The following is a 27,521-nucleotide window of genomic DNA, read 5'->3' as shown; positions in this document are numbered from 1 at the left end:
CGTCATCGTTCGTGACGGCGTCCGCACATAGCTTCGAACTTGGAGCTCCGATCTTATGACCTTGCGGAAATAGACACAGACGGCACCTTTGTCTTCCTCCTTCCAACCGGCTTATATCGTCGAAGAAGCCGCCAGTGCGGGAGAAGCGCGGACGCGTGTACGTCGAAGGCGTACAACGCGCGAGCTGTATATCATATACCACGTTGAATCCCGAAGGAAACCTCATTGTCTGCCGCGAGGTCCTCGTCTTCACCGGAATCTTGAATATTTATGACGTTCGCTTAGACGAGCGCGAAGGTTCCATGGGCGAACGCCGAGGTTCCCAGCGAGAGCGTTTCGGGTTTGTCTCTTAAAGGCGGAGCCGAGAGAAATTCTGTGCTCTCTCTCTGCTTAGGGATCTTGAATCCGGCGAGCCTTAGACGACGATTTATCACGGTCTAGGGAACCTTTCGCGTACGATCCTATGATCTTTGTTGATACAAGATACCACAGCGCACGAGAGAATCCAGCGAATATGGGTCTTAAAATACGAAAGGAATATATCTTTCATTTCGGGAAGAATTCGGAATATGCAAACCTCGATATTTCAAAATGGAAACCGCAGTCTTATTTGGGAAAACAAGAAGTAATTATGGATTGTCCCCTTGCTAAAATTCTTTTCTATTTTAATATCAATTATTCCATTTGATTGCAAACTGAAACTTTTTTGAAACATAAATGTTGCCGAATTTTTAATTTTTAATTTTTTTAAGGGCTTTTAATTTCTTTAATTATACACCACAGCACTTTTAACTGTTATTGAATTTAAATTTCCAAGAATTTGCCTAATTAATTTTGATGATGGAGAAAATTCGTTTCCTACTTTTTAAAAAAATATCCAGTTGGGAAATATCCCAAACACCTTTTCTTATTACTTTCCTTCTTTCGGCATCGAAGTGAAAACACGTAAACAAAGTCATCGCGAGAACGAGCGAAAGCTCGTGGTAAATGGTTAAAATTTAGCGCTAATGCCGTTCCCGGGAGAGTGCGCGAGAAAGCGAAGAGTCCACGGCGAAGTTTAGGCGGCATTAGCTTTTAAGCCACTTCCGGTAGTAACGTAACGTAACGCGGCCGGCGCGCGGTTTGCGCGGGCATTTATATTTAAAGTTCCGCCACACAGCAGTTTGCATTAATTACGCCTGCGAATAAACGCCCATCGAGAGGACGGCCATACCGTTCCGTTCCAAGGCCGAGCCAAGTAAATTCATTAATTCGCTTCTTTTATGCGTTCCTCGCCCGTTGTTTGGGAATAACAATGTTACGAGGCGCGCTTTGTCTCGCCGCTGGGCGGCCTGCGATCTATCAGCTTTATTACAGGTCGGAAAATAAACCGGGTGGCCGCGCCGACGCGGACGCTTTTATACCGCGATACGACACGTGTCTTATTTTGTATGCGCGATTTAATCAATTTTTCGCCCTTCTTTCTGCGAGTATGAAGCGAAAAACAACGTTTTTTCTTCCAAAGTGCGTCGACTATTCAAAAAAATTATTTAAATACGATTATCGCGTCTGAATGTCTATTTTACTAATATATATTTTTCTATTATTTGCAGGTAAGGGTTTGTTTATCAACGGCCACGAGTATCTTTATTACTATTTGTTTGCTGCTTGGTAAGTGAGACTTCGAAGTTGATTTTATTTAGGGTAAACTCGGGTAAGATGGCCATAGAGGAAAGATGGCCAACCTATGTTCTTTCAATCTGGTTCGTCATGAAACATCAAATGTTGGCCATCTTTCTTCTATGGCCATCTTACCCGAGTTTACCCTACAAAAACTTCTTGTGTCAGATTTTGCGTTTCACGCGCGACGAGGAAATGGCTTTTCGTGATTTCCGTAATTTTGCACGCGACGGCGTTCTTCCGTGAAAAGATTGATCGATGTCGGTAGACCCGCTCAAATGAATCGTAACTCGCGCTCGTCGATACGTCCCCGGAAATGGCCCATAATGAAGCGCATCATCTACCGATGTATATTTTAAGCGATACCGATTTATCAGGCTAATGACTAGGAAGCGTCGCGTTGCTCCTTCCTACCGGAAATGCGTGATTATATTCCCGTACTGCTTATTTCAATACCGATTACAATACGACTGCGATCTTTTATATTTAATTGCGCTTAATTGACACGATATAAGTAAAAGACAAATCAAGTAACAATGTTCACTTCAGTTTTACAGTTTTTTCCAGAAATGCAATAATTGTTTTTTAATTTTATATTATTTCGCGTAAAAATGAACGGAAAAGTAAATGGAAAAAAATCTATAAAACCATTATAACATTGAAATATGTGTTTTAATCATCTCCATTAATTTTAAATCTGACTTACCATCGAACAAATATATTCATAACGAGAATTTAATTAGCCATTGTTTTAATAACCATCGTAGTTGTCGATAATCTTTTTTGTTGTACAAGATTAATATTCCTGCAAATAACCATCTTTTTATCGTTTTTTAATATTTAGATATTTAAACGAAGAACAGTTTAAATAAAATTTTATTGAAATATATGATGTACAGAATTGATTTTTCGCAATTTACATATTTCTTTTATGAGCCAATTGCACGCGTGATATCATTTAAAAGCTTTGTTTTAATTTTAATTACTTAAATTTGCATTAATAATTGGGAAGTCTTTAATGCATTTGCAGCGTATTTAATTCACATGAACTTACTAGATTACAATTAAATTTGATTTTCACAAGATTATTTCTTATTGGAAGTGTGCCAGTAATTGTTGATGTTATTTGCAACAGATATTCCAGATTAAAGAGATCAAATAGAGCACAAAGTTAAAGTGAGATAAACTAAATGTGCTTAAACATTTATCAAACGTTTAAACGTGTTTCTTAATGCATACAGTGATTCTCATATAACACGGGTTTATAACAATATTAATATTGTTAACAATTAACAATTTTAATATTTGTTTGTTTTAAAGTGAAATAAAAAACATTTTACTGTTGCATCATTAATTCATTTTACATTTTTTATAATAAACCCTTAAACCCTTATAAATATGTTTCCATTTGCATACATGATCTATATATGTATATACTCTATGACTCATATAACATGGATTCATATAACTATATTATACGGGAATCTACTGTACTTTTAATTAAAGATCGGTTCATAAAGGTTGTCTCTAATTAGCCAGTCGGAAACATGCAAATCAAAAACGCGTATATTGATACGTGGTTTTTGATCGTGCGTTTTTTTTATATTTATTTGCGCAAACAAATATTCACGCGCCGTTAAATTACGTGGACTTATAGGGGCATCATCATCCCCGTATCTGCATGAGAATGATCACGATTCGTTACATATTCATATCGTATCAACCCCTCCGGTTTAAGCAAATAGCGTGCAGGCAAAAACACACCGGGCGATAGTTACGATTATAGGCGAAAAAGCGCCGCCGATAAATGCACTCCTGCGAAAAATCGCGACCGCGTAAATATTGAATCCGCTCCGAGCGGCGAACACCGAACACTCCGCGTCGTCGCTCTTTTAAAAACCTCGGCATATTTTTACGCTCGCCGGATGAGTGTTAATTTCCGCGGTTTTCGCTTTCGTTTATCGTGTATTTTCGTTATATTGAACTAAAAAACTAATTTTTTTTCAAATTGTGACGTTTATAAACAATACCGTTTATAAGTGACAATACATTATTTCAAATAGATATTTTCTATAAAAATATAAATATTATAACAAAAGAATAAGGAGTCTTATATAACAACTTCTATTTTAGAAAAAAAACATCAATCTGTCATTATTTATTTATTATACTGCTTATAATACATAAGACTTGAGGAAGAACATTTATTCGACACTGATGCGAATCAATAACATTGATAAACCTGATAAGTAAGAACGGAGGTGGTATATTTGGATTCTGCGTAACACTAATCTGAATATTAAATCACCGAATAATCCTCTTTCCAGGTTCGCCGCACACCGTGAATTATTAATTATGATGAAATTTCGATTCGCTAATTCGTATTGCTACGTTAAGTGTGCGAACGCACCGCACTTGGTCGGCTAACGCGCGGTTATCATACATCACTCTTTGCCCGTAACCCGCGAAACTATCGCGATATAATTTTACGATGCTCTTATTCTAATAGCTCGATCCATTATGTTTGGTTTACATTTCGATGGTGATTTATGCGGCCGCAGGCGATAAACTGCGAATAGCAGTATTTATCCGCCGATATCGGCGCATATGTTAAATCAGCATAATTACGCGCGTGTGTTTGCACAAATGTCACGTTGTATATACACATTATGCTGGAAATATTATCAAAATATCGCGGATGGGCGCGTTACGTTTATAACGATTTCGCAGTCGATGGTTGGTGTTATACGTAACATAACATTTAGCTATTATTATAATTTAGCTACGGCCGAATTTTACCAAAAGCTATTATCACATCCGCTAAGCTGATCGATGTCACCAATGATCAAACATATCGCATATTCTAAACACAATACAAAATAACAATTTAACATTAGCGAGAATTACACACCAAGGTGTAGGAATGGCCACGGATGGAATGTCAGTAGGAGAATGTTCGTATCAAATGCCACTTTATTCAATCAAACGATTATTACAACGCGGAAATACCGCTAAGTAAGTCTCGCGGGTGGACTCCCTCGGCTTAGTATCTTTCACGGACGTCCTTCTCTTCGGCTGGCTGAGAGGACTCTGCCTCTCTCGGCGATCAGCGTCCTTATATCTATTCACGAACTCGGTTCGTGCGACTTTGAATTTGTCAACAGTGACTAGGGTGACTAGCTTGTCGAGATAAACACAACCGCGTCAATGGTCCGCGTGTCGGCCGTTACCAACGTCTATGAAAATCGCCTACAAAGGTATAATAAATTTCCATCGAAACGTAATGTGATGATATCTCCTACATATTTTTTTACATTGGCAGATTTATTTTTTGTTAAAACCGTTTGATCTACAACGCTGTGAGAGAATTCGCTGCGAAAATCGATAAGAAATTTTGCTTTGCAGTTTAAGTTAAAATGTATATATATTAGCATTGCCATATATAACAGTTATAACACGATAATAAATATATTATATGATTACACTGATATAATAATTTATTTTGTTGAAACTTACTTTGAATTACAATAAATTTCCGTCGAGAAACGAGAATGTTGCGTGACATGTTGCGACATAATTTTTTATTGACTGACAGTATTTTTCGTCAAAGTCGTTTGATCTATACCAATATTTTACTATGAAAATAAACGAGCTGCACAGAAATCGATAGAGTTTCACGACGAGACGTTTGAGTCGAAATCTATCAGGCGTTACACGGACGTCAGCCAGCCGTCCGAAACTTTTGTAATCAAATTCTTTTTTTTCGCAGGACATTTAATCAATGCTCAGTCGGGCAAAGTTCACAGAGAAAGGGGGAAAACGTGGTTATTAATTAAATTACTCGTTCAGAACAACGCTATGGGCTGATTCGAGCGTAAACGTCTACCTTCCCATCGAAATTCGTCCTAGAAATAGCGTTACTCCGCGATTTACTCGACAGGGAACCATCTGGCGGGTCCATCATAAATTCGGCCGCGTGATTTATGTCGCGCTGTATGCTATTTCGGCGTGTGTTACATGAATACGGTGAACTCGTTGTCGTCGCCGTGATTATTTATGGCAATGGATATGGAATTTAGTTTGATTAGAGATTAAATAAATAAACCATTACGCCTTTTTTAATGCCATTTTATTAAGGAGAATATATCCATTATGCGTTATTTATACTACAATTCGGTTTATCGTATATCAACTTTCGAACAAATGCGAATATCAAAGGTACGTCTTCATTAATAGTTTTTTAAAATTAATTTCAGTATATTTAAAAATTGCTTCTATCGATGTTATAATGACTGATTTTATATAAATTACATAATGCATACAGAGAGTAGGGCAATAATATGATCCAGATTTTAATATTAGGGGGAATATCTGTGAATATTATTAATTCACCGATTATCCGAATAGGTATACTTTATATTGTTCGTTATAAGTTCGACATACCATACTTTACAACTTTCTATCTCTTGATTGGTGAATAGTTTGGATTAACGAATAGTTTGGAATTAACGAATTTTCGAATTCGGTTCTTCCAATATTTAGTTATTCATATATACATACAATTATTATATGTATAATTAATTTAATTAAAAATATAATACTTATATTGATATTATAATAAAATTATTGTTGTCATGCAAAGGACATTCTATATATTAATTAACCAAAAAACTCGACAAAGGCAATAAGAGCCCAGCGTGATGTTTGACCGCTAAATTTAATTCAATTTCGAATACAATAACGAACGTTTCGACCCTTTTTTGGGGTCCTCCTCAGCGCAATGATTAACAAAATTTTACATAAGTATGGTAAGAAACAACCTTAACGCCGCAAACATCAAGTCAAACGATAATTAGGGCGGATGTGCACTCCGACACGTTCCAAAGCATCGTCGTGTAGTTTCCTGGTTGAAGTGCCAGAAAATTTGAACTGCAGAATGTCGTTTGTCATTGTGTAGCGATACCTGTGGACATCCGGAGTACCATCCACTCACAAAAAATGCAAGAGTTAACAAAAAGAAAAAGATCAAAAGCAACTCACAGATTCAAAGTCAACAATAAAGTCAGGTCGCAATGCTCGTCAGTCGATTATAAAACTTATTGTTTTATGATGAGCGGTGAAGTGGATGTGTCTTACAAACCGTTTCAACTGACAGTGACACGCACGATTCGACAATGTTATCAACTATACATACGGCGAGAGGTCAAGTTACAAATACCAATAATATAATGTCAAATTCTCGCAAGTCCCTACGATAACATTTACGTCACTTTACAAATACCAACAGTGTAATGTCAAATCTTCGCAAGTCCTTCGATAACATTAACATATGTTTCCGGTAAATTTTCCGTATCCGTCTGCAAATTAAGGCCATCTTTTTGTCTTTTGATGTAAATCATTTCGGAAATCAAGCGTTTGCTTAGCGACGGTTCTTGGTCTAATATTTTAACGTCATTCCACTTAAACTCATGATTATGTTCTAATCTGTGATCCGTTATGACTGAATGTCCCGTACAATTCCTTCTAATATGCGAATCATGTTCCTTGATCCTCGTTAATAATTGTCTCCCCGTCTGACCAACATAAGACGCCTCACAATCCCCACAGTCAATCTTATACACAACTTTCCTATGTGATGTACTCGGGAGAGTATCTTTGTGTACCCTGATATATCTATTCAGTTTATTTAAACTGAAGTACGAGAGCTTTACATTTAGATCTTTAGTTAAATTCTTATATTTTTCAGTCAACTGAGGGACATAGGGTATCGTGAAATAAGGAACCTTATCTATCGAGTTCTCGTCGTCAGTATTGCAGCTATTAGAAAAAAGAAATTTCAATCGTTCCTGCATTACCTTAAAAATAAATTCTAACGGGTAGCAATTTTGTAACAAAATATGAATCACTAATTTAAGGTTTACTTATGGTTTGTCAACCTGTCATCCACAGTCATACCTGAGAATATTCAAGGCTTGTTACAGCTGGGAGAAAATTTTAGCCTTCCCGGGGTGAATAAAGAAAAGTAACTATAGAATTCATTAAAAATATTGAAAATAATGTAAAAAAATTTCCCGTTAGAACACACGCCACACTCAGAAACCGGTTTTCAAATGTAGCAAACAGCCTCCAGAATTACACTATACAAAAAAGCGCACATAACAATATGATGAAAAATCTGTCCATTGTCACTAAGAATTTTTTAGAAGACAATCCCAACTTGGTGTTAACAAGGGCGGATAAAGGAAACGTAACGGTAGCACTCGATAGGGATAAATACATAACCAGATGGAGGAATTACTGGGTGACAAAGAAACATACAAAGTAGTTACTAAAGATCCCACTAGAAAATTAACAACGCGGGCTCGGGAACTTTTACGAGATGGAAGAAATCAGATTTCATATCAGAGTCACTTTATAGATTTCTGTACTGTAGTGATGGGACATTACCGAGAGCATACGGACTACCCAAAGATACATAAAAAGAATTGTCCTTTCAGAATAATTGTTTCGTCAATAGATAGTCCTTTATACAATTTAGCTTCATTTCTCCACAAGATTATGTATAGTAGCTTCCCAAAAGGAAAGAGTCACATTGCGAACAGTGTAGAATTAGTTAAAGAACTTTCCAACGTTCATATCATGGAGGATCACACACTTGTATCACTCGATGTGGTTTCCCTTTTTACTAATGTTCCTATTGAAAGGGTTATCGACAGTATTTCATCGAGATGGAAATACATTGCCGACAATTGCAAGATCCCGGAATCGGAGTTTCTTCTGGCTGTCAGAATGGTATTAGAATCAACCTTTTTTATGTTTAATGGCGTAATATACCAACAGACTTTCGGATCACCCATGGGCTCCCCGTTGTCTCCCATAGGGGCGGACATAGTGATGCAGGATCTTGAGGAAAGGGCACTTGAGTTGTTGAGTTTCACTCCACCTTTCTATGAGAGATATGTGGATGATATTGCAATGGCAATACCTTCTACTGAATGCACTCACACTTTAGAGGTATTCAATTCTTTTCACCCGAGATTGCAATTTACCATGGAGGTCAGTGTGGATGGCAGGTTGAATTTTTTAGAGATAACGATGATCCGGACTGAAAATCGTTTGCAATTCGATTGGTTCCACAAATCTACCTTCTCCGGGAGATATCTAAATTTTTTGTCCCAGCATCCCCATTGCCAGAAGAAAGGAACAGTCATTTGTTTAATAGATCGAGTATTCAAGCTGTCGCATCCTAAATTTCACGAAAAAAACCTTAAATTAGTGATTCATATTTTGTTACAAAATTGCTACCCGTTAGAATTTATTTTTAAGGTAATGCAGGAACGATTGAAATTTCTTTTTTCTAATAGCTGCAATACTGACGACGAGAACTCGATAGATAAGGTTCCTTATTTCACGATACCCTATGTCCCTCAGTTGACTGAAAAATATAAGAATTTAACTAAAGATCTAAATGTAAAGCTCTCGTACTTCAGTTTTAAATAAACTGAATAGATATATCAGGGTACACAAGATACTCTCCCGAGTACATCACATAGGAAAAGTTGTGTATAAATTGACTGTGGGGATTGTGAGGCGTCTTATGTTGGTCAGACGGGGAGACAATTATTAACGAGGATCAAGGAACATGATTCGCATATTAGAAGGAATTGTACGGGACATTCAGTCATAACGGATCACAGATTAGAACATAATCATGAGTTTAAGTGGAATGACGTTAAAATATTTAGACCAAGAACCGTCGCTAAGCAAACGCTTGATTTCCGAAATGATTTACATCAAAAGACAAAAAGATGGCCTTAATTTGCAGACGGATACGGAAAATTTACCGGAAACATATGTTAATGTTATCGAAGGACTTGCGAAGATTTGACATTACACTGTTGGTATTTGTAAAGTGACGTAAATGTTATCGTAGGGACTTGCGAGAATTTGACATTATATTATTGGTATTTGTAACTTGACCTCTCGCCGTATGTATAGTTGATAACATTGTCGAATCGTGCGTGTCACTGTCAGTTGAAACGGTTTGTAAGACACATCCACTTCACCGCTCATCATAAAACAATAAGTTTTATAATCGACTGACGAGCATTGCGACCTGACTTTATTGTTGACTTTGAATCTGTGAGTTGCTTTTGATCTTTTTCTTTTGTAACTCTTGCATTTTTTGTGAGTGGATGGTACTCCGGATGTCCACAGGTATCGCTACACAATGACAAACGACATTCTGCAGTTCAAATTTTCTGGCACTTCAACCAGGAAACTACACGACGATGCTTTGGAACGTGTCGGAGTGCACATCCGCCCTAATTATCGTTTGACTTGATGTTTGCGGCGTTAAGGTTGTTTCTTACCATACTTATGTAAAGTTTTGTTAATTATTGCGCTGAGGAGGACCCCAAAAAAGGGTCGAAACGTTCGTTATTGTATTCGAAATTGAATTAAATTTAGCGGTCAAACATCACGCTGGGCTCTTATTGCCTTTGTCGAGTTTTTTGGTTGATTAATTACAGAGCCGTTATATAGTAATTTATTCTATTAATTATTAAAGATAATTCGAACATTTAAATTTATGTAACGAAACAATAATAATTATCCCGAATAATTTAAATATTATATTATCCAAATATTTATAACCATCATACATTATAATACGTATAAATATGACATAAAAGAACGGATACCTTCAATTCCGAACAATTTTGATATTATATTATCTCAATTTATCTGGACATGTATAGCCCTGATATAAATATTATATATACAATATATAAAGAACGGTTTCACGGATATAGAAGAAACTCTAATATTGACGATACTATATTAATTAATAAATAAATTGTTGCATTATCATTGTATATGAAGATATGTACGCGCGCGCGTGACTCAAGAAAGATGATATATTATTATAATTATATAATATTCGTAATATTTACCATTGTCGTCCGCCTCTAGACTTGCGAATGCATACCAGTCTGTTGACTTGTACTTATATGACTTGTGTCATTCTCTTCAGTTGTTTGTTGTACCATTAAATCCATGTTATTTCCCATATTTCTATGAGTTTCTAGATGTTTACTTATACCTCTCCGAGGTAAAGCCTTAAGAGCCAAGTGTTCCAAGAAATATTTTAAGAACGGGATCGCAATAAATGCATTTCATGTTGTGATTTCGAATGTGAAATGTGATAAACAGTCACGTCTAATTACTCCTTGTGTTTCTACTATTATTTGTAGATGAGCATATACCTAACAAGTGGCGTTCTAATTATTTACGTATTATTAACGTATTATTTATCACAAATTTTGCAAATTACAAAGGTTTCATATTTGTTTCTTTTTGCGTAATATTTTCATACCAAGTTTTCGTTATTCTATTCTATTCTTGCTTTCATTACGTAGGATTTAGTGAATATAGAGTAGTGATTTTTCATGATATCTATTTTTTCTGTACATTTTTAGGTAACAGACATCGCATTTCATCTGATTTTATCGAATTCACTTCTGCAATTCCACACCTAACTTCTTCTCATTGTCAGAGATTACCGCGTTACTCCATTATATTCGCACAATATCACAGAGTGTATGTTGCTAAGTATGTCATATCAGCTGTGCCGCAGAGAAAACTGTCCGAGAAAGGTAAAACAGAGACGTATGGATCTTCGCTAAAATGTAAATATTGACACTTTCGCAGTCGATTCTAGCACACGACTTAAAACTGGGAGCCGTGTGCAAATTTGTTTCATTTTCGAGGCGAAATTATTTTCAACTCCGTTCAAATGCTCATTTTGATGAACTTGAAATCAATTTATTGTTAGATATCTGCAATAATCATATATAGATATATAGATATGAATCATAAAATCATCTGCTTCCTATAAATATTAAATAATTACATCGGCGGCAAAAAAACTAGCTACAGATTTTAAACTGACATAAATTACATCAGCATTGCAGCTGCGGATGTATTATAGTTTGAATTTTTCTATAGTAGCCCCCCAAACACAGTATCGCCCTACTTTTAATTATTTGACCATCATAGTCGAAAGTATATGTATATTACTATATTAAAATCTTTCGTTATAATTATTGCATTTTAAATGACATATCTTTTATGTAATCAAAAATATAAATACATATAGGTATACGTTATGAATGTTAAAATAAATGATAGAATATTTCTTTTTGAAATTATTGGAAGTCGTTAGTTATCGACTTAAATAAAATTTTTCTTTTCAATTATTTCTATTATTTATACATAGCTGAATAGAATATCGCGTGATTATTTTGACGTTCACGTCTTTTATATCATGTTTTTTTATGTCATGCCTGTGTAAATATCATATACATGTGCGTAATAATGCGGAGGATAAAATAGATATTTTTCGAGAGCAGGATATTGCTGGTGACGTTTGCATACGTACATCGTAAAATCGCGCGAGTTTATTCGCGCGGAAATCCTCCTACGAAATCGCCGGAAGATTGAAATGCCACCTAAATCTAACGGATGGGTGGTCACTGTACCTTCGAGCGGAAATTTATTCGTTGTTGTTTTTTATTTTTTTTGCGGCGCGCAGCGTATTATCGGTTAATGAGAACAAAGCGCGGCCGGCGCAGGTTCATTTATCCGCTCCGATCGGAACGATGCATTATTAACGAGGGCATTATCGTGTACCATTATTTGAAACACTTCGCACCGCGCGACCGGAAATCGACGTTTGTCGCAAATTCAATGAATGAATGAATTTATTCGCCGATTGCGCGCGCTCGATTTGTCGTCGCCGATGTTCCAGTCTCCACGAGCCATTATTTCCTTTAATTCGCTCTCGCGACCGGATTTAAATAATGTCGGATTTTCTGACAATTACAATGAACGAGAGAGCTCTAATGCGTATTTAATTTAAAATTACGTGGAATCGTGGTCGTGCTATTTGAGATTGTCTACGAAATATAATGTAATCATGTGAGCATTGAATATGCACTGAGAAAAAAATCCAGCCTTTTTCCGATCAAAATAATCGGATAATCCGTACAAAAATTAACAGACGGATATTTCCGATCTTTTCGATCGGAAAAGAAAGCCGATCAGATCGAAATTATATCCGACCAAAGATATCCGATTCCAGAATTCCGATTAAAGAACATCCGATCCAAAATATCCGTTTGTTAATTTTTAGACGGATAATCCGAGTATATCTTATCCGATCAATAGATTAATAGACCTGATCGGAAACCTGTCCATCACTTCTTCTTCCACGTTAAACTTTTCCAGCATAGCTCTCATTGTTGTTAGACAGTTAATAGAATCACTCCGAGAATCACTCATTGTTACGCTCATTACACGAAAAAAAAATGATGCACTTATAACGGAAAATTATAGCGGAAACCGGCACTCGCCAACTCGCGCGAGTGGATGATGCAATCCGCACCACTGTGATGTCAGACTCGAGATGAAAAATTACTTGCAAAACTACACTTGCAAAACGGAACTTAACTCAGCACGTGGGCAATCCGTAACACTGCAGACGTTGAGACTCGAGATCGAAACGCAGGACACGATACACGAGACCCGCGATTCCCGCGAAAACCGAGCCGGGTTCGTCCCGCCGTTACGCGAGTCACGGCTCCGGTGCGCGAAGATCTCAGGAGCGCTGGGAGGATCGGGCGGATACGCTGGATCCTGCGAGAGAGCGGAGATATCGAATGGACCACCGTGTGCACTGCGCGTGAAACGCGTTTTTTTTCGGCGCTAAACTCGACCGCGGGCGACGTGTGCCGAGCAGAGGCCAGAAACAAAGGACGACCATGTGGCGTGTACGCGCACGCTCGCCGCTCGCCGCTCGGCTGTCTATACTGAGATGTCTGCATCGGATAATTTTTCATCGCATATCACTTTTATCGGCTATTATATTTCATCGGCTATTTTTTGATGGATATAACATATATTACATCGGATTGTATCACATCGGATTATATTACATCGGACATTAGGCTTAATCGGATAAAATAGTTCGTTTTTTTTCCGATGAAATCAATGTCCGATATGAATCCGATGTAATTTGAACGACCAAATAAACGGCGACTCATTTTCCATTCACATATTATCGGAAATTACATTTCATTGGATAAAGGCATGCATTACTTCATCGGACAGCTCCAAATCCGTTTGAAATAGATCGGACAAAGTAGTTGAACGTTTTTTTCCGATTACAGTTGCTGGACATTTTTCTCAGTGTGAATATATTTCTCAATGCAAATAGAGATATATATATTTATATATATTGAGTATTCCCCTGAATTACGGCTTTAGAGTTGTCGCGTATTAATATTTAAATTTAATACTTTTAAGCTCTTAAGACACATTTACTCGATTAAATTCCGAAATTTTCATAATTATATAAAGTTCCTGTATTATATTTCGTGCTTTTAGATTGATAATGTTCACCAAAGAAATATTTAACGGCGAAGGGATTAAATGAATTAATTTACATTGCAATTTATTAATAATCGTTTGATTTGAATTCTCATTTTTGCTTTCTACGTTTTCTGCGCTATTATATTTTCATCCGCTAAAGAAATGACATCTTGTCATTCGGCATGTTTTGAGCAACGCGTGAAAAATCCTTCGCTGGATCGTTGCGATATAGCGTGGCTTCGTTTAAATGTCGACGTGCCTTTATTCTCTCACCGCCCGTAATTAACGCCGTCCATTGTTGCTTTGAGACAAGATATTTCGCGCGATTTATCGCAGTCATTACCGACAATGGTCGGCGCGGAATGAAGACAGACAAGAGAGAGAATTACTCGACGGGTGAGACGGAACGAAAGTAAAAATTTTGCCGGAGACGTCACTCGGCTGGAAGCAATTCAATTTGTCGTTACCCGTCGTGATTTCGCACGATAACGTCGAATTTACATTTAATGGCGGCTTTGCGCGACATTATTAACGTGTCTCTCATTTATTCGGGTTTCTTTCGGCAGAGAACGGGTCCGTTAATTCTTGTTATTAAATTCCTGCAGACTTATCGTCATTCCAAAGAGATATCAAGAAGGATTATATAAAATCTCAGGTCTGTAATAATTTCTCTTTCATTATTTTTCGACTGGTTCTACCGTTTCGATTTTCTTTTTGAGTTGATAAATTTTATATTTAATATTTTAGGAAACGAATATAATTTAAATTTTTTCGCAGGAAAGCGATATAAAGCCGTTTCTACGCTACATACAACTCGGCCTATGATATTTATAATAATTGCAGCACGCGATATCCGTTGCAGTCCCGGCGTTATCGAACCCTCTCTCTTGCGCGCGCGCGCTTACTTTTTTCACTTTCTTTTTTTCCGCATCACAGCCGCGCACAGCCGGAGCAACTCTCTTACGTCACGTTATCTGTTATCGTTAATAAATTTTCCCTTGCACCTCGCCTTCCTTTTTCCTCGCGTCTACATCCGGTGCACCGACGAGAAGGCGATCTCACTCGATGAAAAAGGGACGAACAAACTACCAACGCGAACTGGGATGAGTTACCCGTAAACCTGCCTCTCAGATATCTTCCAAGCCGATTTTTCCGCTGCTTTAATTGTAAACGCCATTTTTTATTGCTCCTCGCTAATATTGCACGATACGTATCGCCCTGCTGATTTATGGTGGACTTAGGATTATTACCAGTGTTTCTCAAACTTTTTCCCTCTCCGCAGTATTTCTAATTTTTTCACTCTTTTGCGATATATAAAGATTTACGAATGAAATGTTTCAAACGAGAAGAACTTGAATTCCAGATTGTTCTAACTTGAAAATTTTCAAACTGACGTCTAGCTTTATTATATTCTTTTGCAATTGTCTTTTTATAGTACAGCTCATGCCATTATAAGAGATTTAACAGACCGCGCATATACTTTCTTTTTCTCTCATTTTTCTAAAAACAGACGGAGATTTTGTAATAGAGACGAACTTAAGAATTCGATTTAAACTTTAGATGTGTTTTTACTGGATCTACTTTATATGCGGGAATTAGATTCGTTCTCGCGATACGATGTGATGCCCTTTCGGGTACGTATCCCGATCGAAGATGCGCTTAATTTAATTCTAACGTCTCCCAAATTACCGTGAACCGTAATTGAGGTCTTGAATTAGTGATGATAGGAGAGTAATAATGAATGAGAATACCGAGTCTGTGCGGCGCGGCTATACTGGCAACCGGACGGTCTGTATGAACGTCACGGGAGAATACTCGCCTCGACAATACGATGTCGACCGAGGTAGCTGCATTTACGAATATCTAATTACGGGGAACGGTCCGTCTCACTCGAGGGAGGCAACTTCGCGGTCCTCGGTGCCCGGCTCGTATAATGGAATTGTTAGCCGCGGCCGGCAGGTGTAATGACGAGGATACACGGAATTCCGGTGCGCTTGCGAATCGTGTCGCACGGCGCGTGAATACGCCCCGCGTACGTCGGGGATCCCAACGGCCCCCGAATTTCACTCGTTGTATACGTACAAGGCCCCCCGACATCTCGTCAGATTTAAATGTTGATGCAATGTCCTCTGAGTGTCCCACAAACATACATATCTCGCCCGGAACAATCCGGGTATATCGCCCAGGAGATCTGGGGGCTCGAGGGACACGCATTACGCGCGGCGTATTTTATGCATATAAATAAGATTTGCCCGCGCGCCGAGTTGTATAACGGCGGATTAAGCCTGGTCAAAGAAAAATCGTGTTTCCGCCGCTTGAATTATCAGCCTTCACAATCGTCGCGATCTCGCGCGAGCGCGCGCGCGGACCTCGAGATTTGCCGTGAGAACACGTAAATGCGGCAGACGTTTCTCACTTTGGGGATCACGGACGTGCCCGGGGTCTAAAGTCAGCCGCGCCAGTCCTCGTGAGTTCGGATTTCTTTATGCGAGCGACGAGACGACTTCGCTCCGAAATGACTCGCGCGTGGATTTTAAGCCTGGCTCTCTGATGGACGCACGTACGCATCGCGTTCTGAAATCGTCGCGTTTCTCTCTCTCTCGGATACGCGAAGGAGAACTTTCTGCGAAATCTCTCCGCTAGATCGCTCATTTTTAATCTTCAATCTCTGTTAGATGAAAATTAAATCTACACTCATCCCTCGATTTACGCGGTAAATAATCCTTCCGTTTACTGTTTACGCAATACTTTTTGTATGCGATCTCATTTTAGTTGCGTTTAAAAAATATATCTGTCTGTGATATTTATTCAAATTATTATATATCAGTGAGCCACACACACACACACAAAAGCTTACTTAATTGTGCTTATTATATTATTCTGACCTTTTTCGGTTGACTTGTGGAGAGCACGTTAAGCTTATCCGCGCAACAATTTTACTTCTCTGCACCTCGTGCAAATAAAGAAAATTAAATGTGAAATAAATATTTCTACAACATACACGGAATTTTCTCTTACGTATTTTTTTTCTTGGACTGACAGATTCCATTTACCCGATTCTCAGCCGCGTAACAAAAAACCATAAATGGAACGAATACTCCGCGTAAATCGAGGGGCAAGTGTACATCGAGTTGAAAGAAAAAAAAGGGAGACACGCGTCGCGCTCAATAATACGGTTTTTGTTTCCATGGCTCAGGGAGACGCCGAGTAATTTAACGCGGAAAAAGTCTCGCGCGCGCACGTCGGCGTCCGCCGCCGTGAAAAGTCGCTCGTGTTCTCTCGCGTGCCGCGCTTAATGGACGTCGCAATTTCGCCGGAATTCAATTAGAGGAACGACCACCGGCGTCTTTGCGAGTTAGCGCGCTCGAGTCTCGGGGCGGAAACGGAGAATTCGGACGACGAATATAACTGCTTTGCGCGCCGTTCCCCGATAATTCGACGAACAAATAACAGTAGGGAGAAAGGGATGGGGAGGGGAGAGTGCGAGTTTACGTCCCGCTACGCGCGATTATCCGTAACCTGCATTTATGATCCTCTCTCACGCTCGTTGTCGAACTACCGCTTCAGCGAAATCATAAATTAACCTAAGGTAAATGCACCTATTTGCGTCCGTGCACCTATTTGCGTCCGAATCTGATTAAAAAGTAATAAAATCAATTAATATCCACACTTATTGATTCATGAAGAATATTTATTCCATTCTATAGACAATATTCTATAATTGCGTCTATTTTAAAATGTGTTTCATTGAAATTAAAAAAATATAACACGGTTTCAATTTTCATAGTGCGCGCCGTAAATGACCATCTGTGTATACGCTCTGAGGGCAAATTCTTAGTAGATCGGACGGTGAAAGTGACTGTCATTTTTATCGTTGTTGCGGATCCTGAGAAATAATCACGAAGTAAGTCCAAGTGTTTTAAGCAATCCAGCTCCACAAGCTACTCAAAACGTGTGATTTCATCACACGAAAGGTCAGTAAATTATTAATTTCACACAATAGTAGCAAAGCAACGCAACAACATCCTAATGTATATGCGTGCGTCCGGTTGCTTCGAATATTCAAAGTAATTGAATCGTCAGTGTATTCATGCTAAAAATTGTCGTGAATGATGCGAAAAATATCACTTTTTCGATGTGCACTGTTTTTTTCTGCGGCACAACTTATAAAGTAACATAAGTTTTATCAGAATAATTCAAGTCCACCATAACCTCTGAAGAGCAGACGCAAATGGGGGCCCTACACATTCTGTTTCTATTTGCGACCGAAAACATTCAATACATATTCGTTTTATCCATGACCATGACGGACGCAAAATAGTGCAGTCAAATCGTTTGCGTCCTGACGCAAAGGGGGCAACGCAATGGACGCAAATACGTTCGAAAACTAATCAGGCGGACGCAACGACGTACAATAATACCTTCGCGTAATTTTAGAATTTTCCGGTGCAATATGTAGCAATTTGTCAAAACAAAAGCTTTTTTCCATAAAGAAATATATATTTTTCAATCAGTAATGATTTTTAATCAAATTGGAATAGATTATACTCGTATATTGGTCTTCTATTCTGCTATAACCCTTACATGGACGCAAATAGGTGCATTTACCTTACTCGCTGAATTCTGCGCGAGCGAGTGAATTATACGCTCCGAGTGTCACTAATGAATTAATTACTGCGTAAATTAATTAAAGGTGGTATCGAGGTGATGGGATATCGACGCGATTAGCCGTTACCGCTATATGTTCGGCCGTAACAATTTTCTATATCAACTTTGTAATTGTCCTTTCTCCCTCGATGTCTCGTTAAAACGCAGATCACCGCTAGTTCGCGTACGCGCTGATAATAATATTTCACATAATCGTATTAATTGTTCCTTCAGTTTTTTGCCTCGCTTTATTCTCATGCAAATACTTGCCGTGTCGCGATTCAACGGAGTCATAAAATATTTATGTAACTCGAGTTGTAACTTGGACCACTTCCGTTTTGTCTTGGCCGCAGATACTTTCTGGCCAACGCTGCAACGTGGAGGACGGCGCACGTGTGACGCGTCCCGGACCATTATCTTCCCCTTTCTTCTTATCCTTTCTACACGATGTTGTCGGTAGGCGGTCTCGATGACAAGATCTAGAAATGTAGATATATATCCAAGCGCGTCATGTCTACGCACTCCTAGTAAATAATTCATCGATATCTCGCAGAGCGAGACCGCCCCCGGCGACGTCACGCGGATGTATTTACTCGTACTGAAGTCCACGGGGAGTTTGTGTACAGGGTGGTCATTTGAAAGACGTGATATTTATCCTATCTGTTTTAATCATTTAATTCGAGACTGTACTAATAATTAACCCTTAAATAATCGTAATTAAGCATATTTTTGGTTCAAATTGTGATATCATAATAACCACAATTTAAATAAAGAAATAAATCAATAAATAAACTTTATTAACGGGTAATAAACCCTTTAGCGTACAAGAACAATAAAATTTCACAATATAGTATGAAGAGCATTTAAGTTACGAGAGTAGACGAGAAAGATTTCGTTTAAAAGTTGATGCCGGAGTCACCAAAAAAGTCAACCTTATTGGAGAAATTACTTGCAGATGTTATCAGCCTATTTACACAAGAATTTGCGCTATACAAGGTACTGTGATACCCGATGTGGAAGATGGAGTATACTGTCTTCTCTAGTCGGAATGTTAAAACAGATATGTTCCAACAAATCCGGACAATCAGTAAAGTGGTTGAGAAGCTTAAAAACAAATGTAAGGTCAAAGGATAGTCTCCTATTTTCTAAAGATAGCAGATTTAATCTATCTAATATAGCGCAGTAATCATGACAAGTAATTGACATGGGATTTTCCAGCCGATAAGCAGCCATACGCAGGAATTTGTGCTGCACACGTTCAATCAATATCTGATGGCATTTGAAATACGGAGACCAAACTATGGAACAGTACTCCAACTTAGGGCGAACTAACGTACAGTATAATAATTTTAAAGTGGTTATATTCTTGAAAAATCTACCCCATCGGAGGATGAATCCAAGCGTTCTATAAGCAGATGAAACTATTGATTGTATATGTGTATTAAATGATAAGTCCGCACTGAATAAAAAAATTGGTATGATATGATCTTTGCTTTACATTGCATGAAACAATATCGTAAAAAGATATCTCTGCTATATTTATTTATTAAAATGTATGATAATAATTAATAAGACAACTTTTATCGTAGAAAAGGTTTTCCGATATGAACTGATTACAACAAAAGTCGAGGGTAACAGAGGAGTAGAAACAAATTAGAGATTATATATTTCCCTTTATTGAAAGCTTGCGTTTTATATTTATCACGATTTGGAACTGCAAATTCTCGGTTCGTTAAATTCCTTTCAGAATTTTTTCGAGAATTGTTATACATTTCCTATAACAATGCATTTCTTGGCACCAACCGATGTATGCGTCAATATATACGTTCGCACTCTTCCGCACTGATATTAAACCATTTGATCGGTACACCCGTTACAATCGGGATTTCCTCGTATCGTTTTTTTTTTCGACCGGACCGCCGATGCAGCATGCGATCTGTAGATAATAGATCGCAGCCCCAAAGGGGAAGAGAGAGTGCTCGTTTCTTCAGCGGCGGATTCTCGCGGAGACAACGAGGAGAGCCGTTTCGTTGTCCAGTCACGTCGTGGACACTGGGACTCGTATTGGGATGTAAGGCAAGAAAAAAGTATCACGAGCTATTTCACACGTGAAAAAAAAGTCGGAAGGCCGATACGCGACGCGCATAGGCGTCGAGCTCAAAAATTGAGAATTAATCCTTTGTTCCTCGGGATGTTCGTGACGATCACATCACGGTCATTTTCGGCTTTTAGCGTCGCGGCCACCCATACAACGGACAAGAATAGCGAATTTGAGACCGGGAGAAAATTAGTTCCCGGCATTGTCGAGAAATTCGACCTTAGTCGTTGTAATGGCGCATCAAATAGCGCGCGTTGAAAAATTTAGTCAATAGCGTGCAAGAGAATCTACGCTTTGAACAGGTCTCTATTTTAAAAATGGTTCGCGAAATAATGCGGCATGTGAAATTTCCCGATATACGCCGTTATCATATTTATTATCCCATGTAAATCCCCGGATTCGCATTATAATATGTAAATTTCTCTTCCGCGCAATACTTTTCTTTAGCAAGTCCGCTTGGTAGATGCAGATGCAGTTTGCGGAAACTTCCGACAGCTTCGTCGCCCGAAAGTTTCCTCGATTTTCCACTCGACGACCTTCGGCCTGACAAAAACTCGCACCGCCTATGCACAATCCGGCGACGGATCGATGCTTCGGAGAAAAGTCATTTTCCGGCGGCACGCGTCTCTGAATTAAATCGAGAAATATCCGGAAGAGTACTATATTGTAACTGAAGCTCAGCGTGATTGAAGCGTATATAAAGAAGTTGCGTAAATATAATAGCGTTTCGAGAAAAGTATTTAGAAATAAATTTAAAAAACATCGGCATTTCGTAAAAAAAGTATTATATATACATGTATGAAAAATACGTAGAAAAATATGTATAGAAAACAAAACATTTCTAAAATGTTGATTTGAAATAAAAATGGAAGAATAGAAGAAAATAAGAAATAAAATCGTTAACCAATTAATATATCAGAATAATCTCAAATACAATTTTATGTATTACATAATTATATATATATATATATATATATATATATATATATGGGACAATCCACGTCACTTTTACCCCCCATCTGTCCAAAATTGGTATGGACGGATTTTAATGACTAAGGGCGGAAAATGTTCGTCTTGAAAAGAGCTTTCGAAAGGCGTGTGGCATATATGCGCAATTCAACATGGCGTCATGTTGAATTTAAAATTTTGAATTTATCCCTTTAAGCAGCCATAACTATGACGCCATGTTGAATTGCGCATATATGCCACACGCTTTTCGAAAGCTCTTTTCAAGACAAACATTTTCCGTCCTTAGTCATTAAAATCCGTCCATACCAATTTTGGACAGATGGAGGGTAAGGACAATCCACGTCACTTTTACCCCCCATCTGTCCAAAATTGGTATGGACGGATTTTAATGACTAAGGGCGAAAAATGTTCGTCTTGAAAAGAGCTTTCGAAAGGCGTGTGGCATATATGCGCAATTCAACATGGCGTCATGTACTTGAATCTGAAATTTTAAATTTATCTTTTTAAGCAGCCATAACTATGACGCCATGTTGAATTGCGCATATATGCCACACGCCTTTCGAAAGGTCTTTTCAAGACAAACATTTTCCGCCCTTAGTCATTAAAATCCGTCCATACCAATTTTCGAGAGATGGGGGGTAAAAGTGACGTAGATTGTCCATATATATATATATATATATATATATATATATATATATATATATATATATATACCGGGTGTCTCAGACCACCCGTATCACCCGATTTATTCGTAAACGCAACATTTTAGAAAAAAATGTTCCAGACCAAAGTTGTATGGTTTCAAGGGGTACGTAAGATGGTGTCATTAGTTTCACCTTAAATAGTTGCTTGATGGTCACGTAAAGGTCACCTTCAATTTTGCTTTTTTAAATAGAATTACCTACTTTTTATTGCATATTCTTGTAGCTTATTTCGAGGGCTTTCCAAAACATTAAAAGAAAGTATTTTTTCATTAAGAACTTTTGGGATTATAAAGCTTGAAAGTTCTAGTATTTTGACATAAAATACAAAATATCTTGTAAAACATCAAGTTTTCGGTAATGTTACCTTAATACTTTTATGCACAGAATAATGAGACGAATCAATTGATATGAAAAAAAGACATAGTTGCTTTTAAGAAAAAGTATGCAGATGCGTGTTGCAAATTACATATTTTTTCTTAAAGGAACCATGCTTTTTTTTATACCAATTGATTCGTCTCATTATTCTGTGCGTAAAAGTATTAAGGTAACATTACCGAAAACTTGATGTTTTACAAGATATTTTGTATTTTATGTCAAAATACTAGAACTTTCAAGCCTTATAATTCCAAAAGTTCTTAATAAAAAAATACTTTCTTATAGTGTTTTGGAAAGCCCTCAAGATAAGCTACAAGAATATGCAATAAAAAGTAGGTGGTTCTATTTAAAAAATTGAAGGTGACCTTTACGTGACCTTCAAGCAACTATTTAAGGTAAAACTAATGACACCACCTTATAGTCCAAGAGCCGGCTGCACAAAACCCTCCCTCATCGAACATCCGGCTGAATTTTATTCGAATAGATAGCTTTTTTAGTGGTTAACCCTGTGCCGGGTTTTATATGCCCTGAAACTTGACCAAAGTGTTAAAAAAAGGGCCACTTCCGGTATGATTTTTTGAGATAAAACCCCCTTAAAGAACATCCGGCTGAAACTTGTGCCAATCGATTCAGGATGTCAAGCACTTTAATAAAAAAATATGCTGCCACCCCCCACCTTGACAGGAACCATGGCAGCAACCCTTAAACGTGACATATTTTCGTACCGTACCTCCCTCACAGAACATCCGATTTTTTTTTTTGGAAATGTAGCTCGAACATTACTGAACATAAAAAAACAATGCTGCCATCGCTGGCCTTAACCAAAAATTTTTGTGCCACCCGTAAGTCGCGCGACTTTTGGCTGCCAATTTGTAACGGGTGAATACTTCCCTCACAGAACATACGGGTAATCTCTTGCCATGTATTTAAATAGAAAATAGAACAATCTTTGACGAGAACAATCTTAAGAACCGACTATGAATACCGTCTATACTAGAACGAAAATTCCCATCGAATATTTTGTGGAAAAAATAGTTTGTGATAAACAAGCTGCGCGTACATTGGTAGAGGTATGGAATGACACAAGGTAAGTTCATATAACAATCACGTATTTTTATTTATTTATTCTTTATTCTTATTTTTTTGTATTTAAAATCTTAAAAATAAGATATAAAACATAAATATAAATGGAATAAATTACTTTTACTTCGCCAGTTAAATGATAAACAACAATGGAAATATTAATCGACTCTACTGGCCATTATAATCGCCAAGACAATACGACCACGATTTGGTTCGCTTATCGTCATGTAATCTTTGATACTTATATATCATTTAAATAATTAAATTTAGGGCGAAAAATATTACCTCAGCCAAGGCCAGTAGAGCTATGGTTCCACGAAGATCCAACTCCATTAAGAGTTGAATCTTCATAGAACATAGAGCATAAGAGCATAATTAGTCATAGAGCATAATGGTAGTGACGACGAGGACTATACTGTCGATGGTTCCAACAGCAATAGCGATTAAAAAAATTATCGTGATTTGTATTTATGTTTTATATCTTACTTTTAAGATTTTAAATACAAAAAAATAAGAATAAAGGATAAATAAATAAAAATACGTGAATGTTATATGAACTTACCTTGTTTCATTCCATATTTCTACCAATATACGCGCAGCTTGTTTATCACAAACTATTTTTTCCACAAAATATTCTATGGGAATTTTCGCGCTAGTATGGACGGTATTCATAGTCGGTTCTTAAGATCGTTCTCGTCAAAGATTGTCTTATTTTCTATTTAAATACATGGCAAGAGATTACCCGTATGTTCTGTGAGGGAAGTATTGACCTGTTACAAATTGGCAGCCAAAAGTCGCGCGACTTACGGGTGGCACAAAAATTTTTGGTCAAGGCCAGCGATGGCAGCATTGTTTTTTTATGTTCAGTAATGTTCGAGCTACATTTCCAAAAAAAAAAAATCGTATGTTCTGTGAAGGAAGTATTGACCCGTTACAAATTGGCAGCTAAAAGTCGCGCGACTTACAGGTGGCACAAAGATTTTTGGTCAAGGCCAGCGATGGCAGCATTGTTTTTTTATGTTCAGGAATGTTCGAGCTACATTTCCAAAAAAAAAAAAATTGGATGTTCTGTGAGGGAGGTACGGTACGAAAATATGTCACGTTTAAGGGTTGCTGCCATGGTTCCTGTCAAGGTGGGGGGTGGCAGCATATTTTTTTATCAAAGTGCTTGACATCCTGAATCGATTGGCACAAGTTTCAGCCGGATGTTTTTTAAGGGAGTTTCATCTCAAAAAATCATACCGGAAGTGGCCCTTTTTTTAACACTTCGGTCAAGTTTCAGGGCATATAAAACCCGGCACAGGGTTAACCACTAAAAAAGCTATCTATTCGAATAAAATTCAGCCGGATGTTCGATGAGGGAGGGTTTTGTGCAGCCGGCTCTCCTACTATTATGTACCCCTTGAAACCATACAACTTTGGTCTGGAACATTTTTCTCTAAAATGTTGCGTTTACGAATAAATCGGGTGATACGGGTGGTCTGAGACACCCGGTATATATACACACAAAATATATATATATATGTATAGATATAATTATGTAATACATAAAATACAAAAAATATAAAATTATATATATATTTTATATTTTTTACGTGTTCGCGCATTTATTATACAATTCTGCCATTTATAAGTTACGTTTCAATAATTATCTTCTTTAGCGACTATCGAACGCTTGTTACTTTGTCGGCGTCCGCGTTAACGAATGCCTTAATTACGTGATAATCACTTCTGCGGTACAAAGTAATAATTAGATCAGATCGGCTCAATGTTGAATCAAGAACTTTTTTATTCGGAGAGAGATGGGGCGGTTGCATCACACGATGCGGTACTTAATCACTTCCGCGTGGAATTAATGCACGACGCTTGTCCGAAACTGTAATTCAGGATGCTGCTTTAATAATATGCTTTCGTTATAACGAGTCCGTTAAATTAAGAAAACAGTGTACCTCCGCATCGTGAATAATTCATACAATTTTAAATTCTCAAGAAAATTATCTCGTCGCACATGCTATAAAAATTACCAAACTTAAAGAAAATAAATTTTAAGTTATATACAATAAATATAAAAAAAAAATGAATATGACGAAACAGGAACGTCTTATAAATATGAGGAGAAATTTCTAACTTATAATATATTTTCTTTCTTAATATTATTTTGGGATGTAGGAAAAAAATTTCGAAGGATATGATAGTGATTCTCTCGAATCACTATCACACGAAATATGTCCAAAACGAACGCGCTATTTGTTCGCTTTTCTATCTGGCGTTCTCACTTATGTATATTGTTGCGCTCCGGCGAACGTTCAAAATGGCTCGAGAGGGACGGACTATTTTCGACAAACTACCGCGACTAGCTTGCTCGGGGGGAGCTGCCGGTATATAATGCCCGCGCGAATATGGGTCGTAGGGCTCGTAAGTCACGTTTATCTTCGAAATATGGCCCTATTTTTGAAAGGTTCCCCGGAGGAGTTATAAATCCCAGATGGTAATTTGGCCGTACACAGTCCCCTTCTCCGCCTCTCTCCTTTTTGAGGATTTATAATGCCAGTTTGTAAGTGACATGCGGACTAACAACGCGTCGACTACAAAATCAGGCTGGGAGTGAAAATTTGGTTAACAAAGAAGAACTTCCTTCTGCTCCGGGGCATAAAAGATACGCGCGTTTTCGGATGAAAGATGTACCTCAGTACGCCATTCTTACCGCTCGTGATGCTTCAAACCCGGAAATGGCACCGCATTACAATACCCTACTGATACGGTAACATCTATATTACATAACTATCAGATTTGGCACAAAGAATTTGCTTGTTTATGTATATTATAGGTTATCGATTTTATCGAGTATTTTAAAAGTGAATATAATAATTTCTCTCTCTCTTGAGAGAGAGAGAGAGAGAGAGAGAGAGAGAGAGAGTGCATTTTGAGACCATGCAATCTAATTAATAATAATTACTTTGAAATCGTATAATTTGTGAAATAATAATAATAAATTATAAATAATTAACTCAATAATAAATGCACTTAATAATGTTAGAAGAAATGGAATATCGACTTGTTAAGGATTTAAGGGAAATTTTCTAAAAATTTAATATTCTCAGCTTGCGCGGTTAGCTATTGTCCAAGATTCTTTCATTACATTAAAGATAGATGGTTTTGGTATTTAAATTGAAAGTTATTTAAATCTAGTTAAACCAATTTCATTATAGTATTAAATAACGATGTCATTTAATTTTGTCGTTTTCCGTAACGCAGTTTACTCTGCAAATTCATTATTTCGGTAGAACGAATTCGTAACACATTTGATGAATGAATGGAAATTAATTTCCCGGAGGTACCTCAATTGCCGAATGCTCGTGACGTTCCAGAAGCGAAGATCACGTTACAATCGATCCACGTTATATAATTAATACTAGAAGAAATGGACTGGCGGTTATTGAAAGATTTAAAATGCGGTTAGTTTTTGTGCGCGCGAGAGTGACATTAAAATAAAAATCGGTGATTCCGAGACTGCGAAATTAAAGGTTATTTAAATCTATTTTAATCTATTTAAA

At 37.5% G+C, this 27,521-nt stretch overlaps 2 protein-coding genes across 2 annotated transcripts in view; both read left to right on the top strand.

Moving 5' to 3' along the window:
• Positions 1-20,143, top strand: part of LOC139808926 (CCR4-NOT transcription complex subunit 6-like) — a 386,829-nt gene extending 366,686 nt beyond the window's left edge. Inside the window, exons 4-5 of the transcript XR_011730978.1 lie at positions 19,694-19,855; positions 19,957-20,143. The gene's annotated coding sequence lies outside the window, so the exon portion shown is untranslated. The remainder of the gene's footprint in view (positions 1-19,693; positions 19,856-19,956) is intronic.
• LOC139817557 (uncharacterized) lies at positions 8,197-9,168 on the top strand. The gene has a single exon (XM_071785756.1). The coding sequence runs from the start codon at positions 8,218-8,220 to the stop codon at positions 9,157-9,159; it is 942 nt and encodes a 313-aa protein (XP_071641857.1). The 5' UTR covers positions 8,197-8,217; the 3' UTR covers positions 9,160-9,168.
• Positions 20,144-27,521: the final 7,378 nt, after the last annotated feature.

Source organism: Temnothorax longispinosus, chromosome 1 (assembly GCF_030848805.1).
Source record: "Temnothorax longispinosus isolate EJ_2023e chromosome 1, Tlon_JGU_v1, whole genome shotgun sequence".
NCBI lineage: Eukaryota > Metazoa > Arthropoda > Insecta > Hymenoptera > Formicidae > Temnothorax > Temnothorax longispinosus.
This window is presented reverse-complemented; position numbering and strand designations above follow the sequence as displayed.

Coding starts and splice junctions, on each gene's coding strand:
- LOC139817557 (XM_071785756.1), top strand. CDS start 8,218: ATGTATAGTAGCTTCCCAAAAGGAAAGAGTCACATTGCGAACAGTGTA.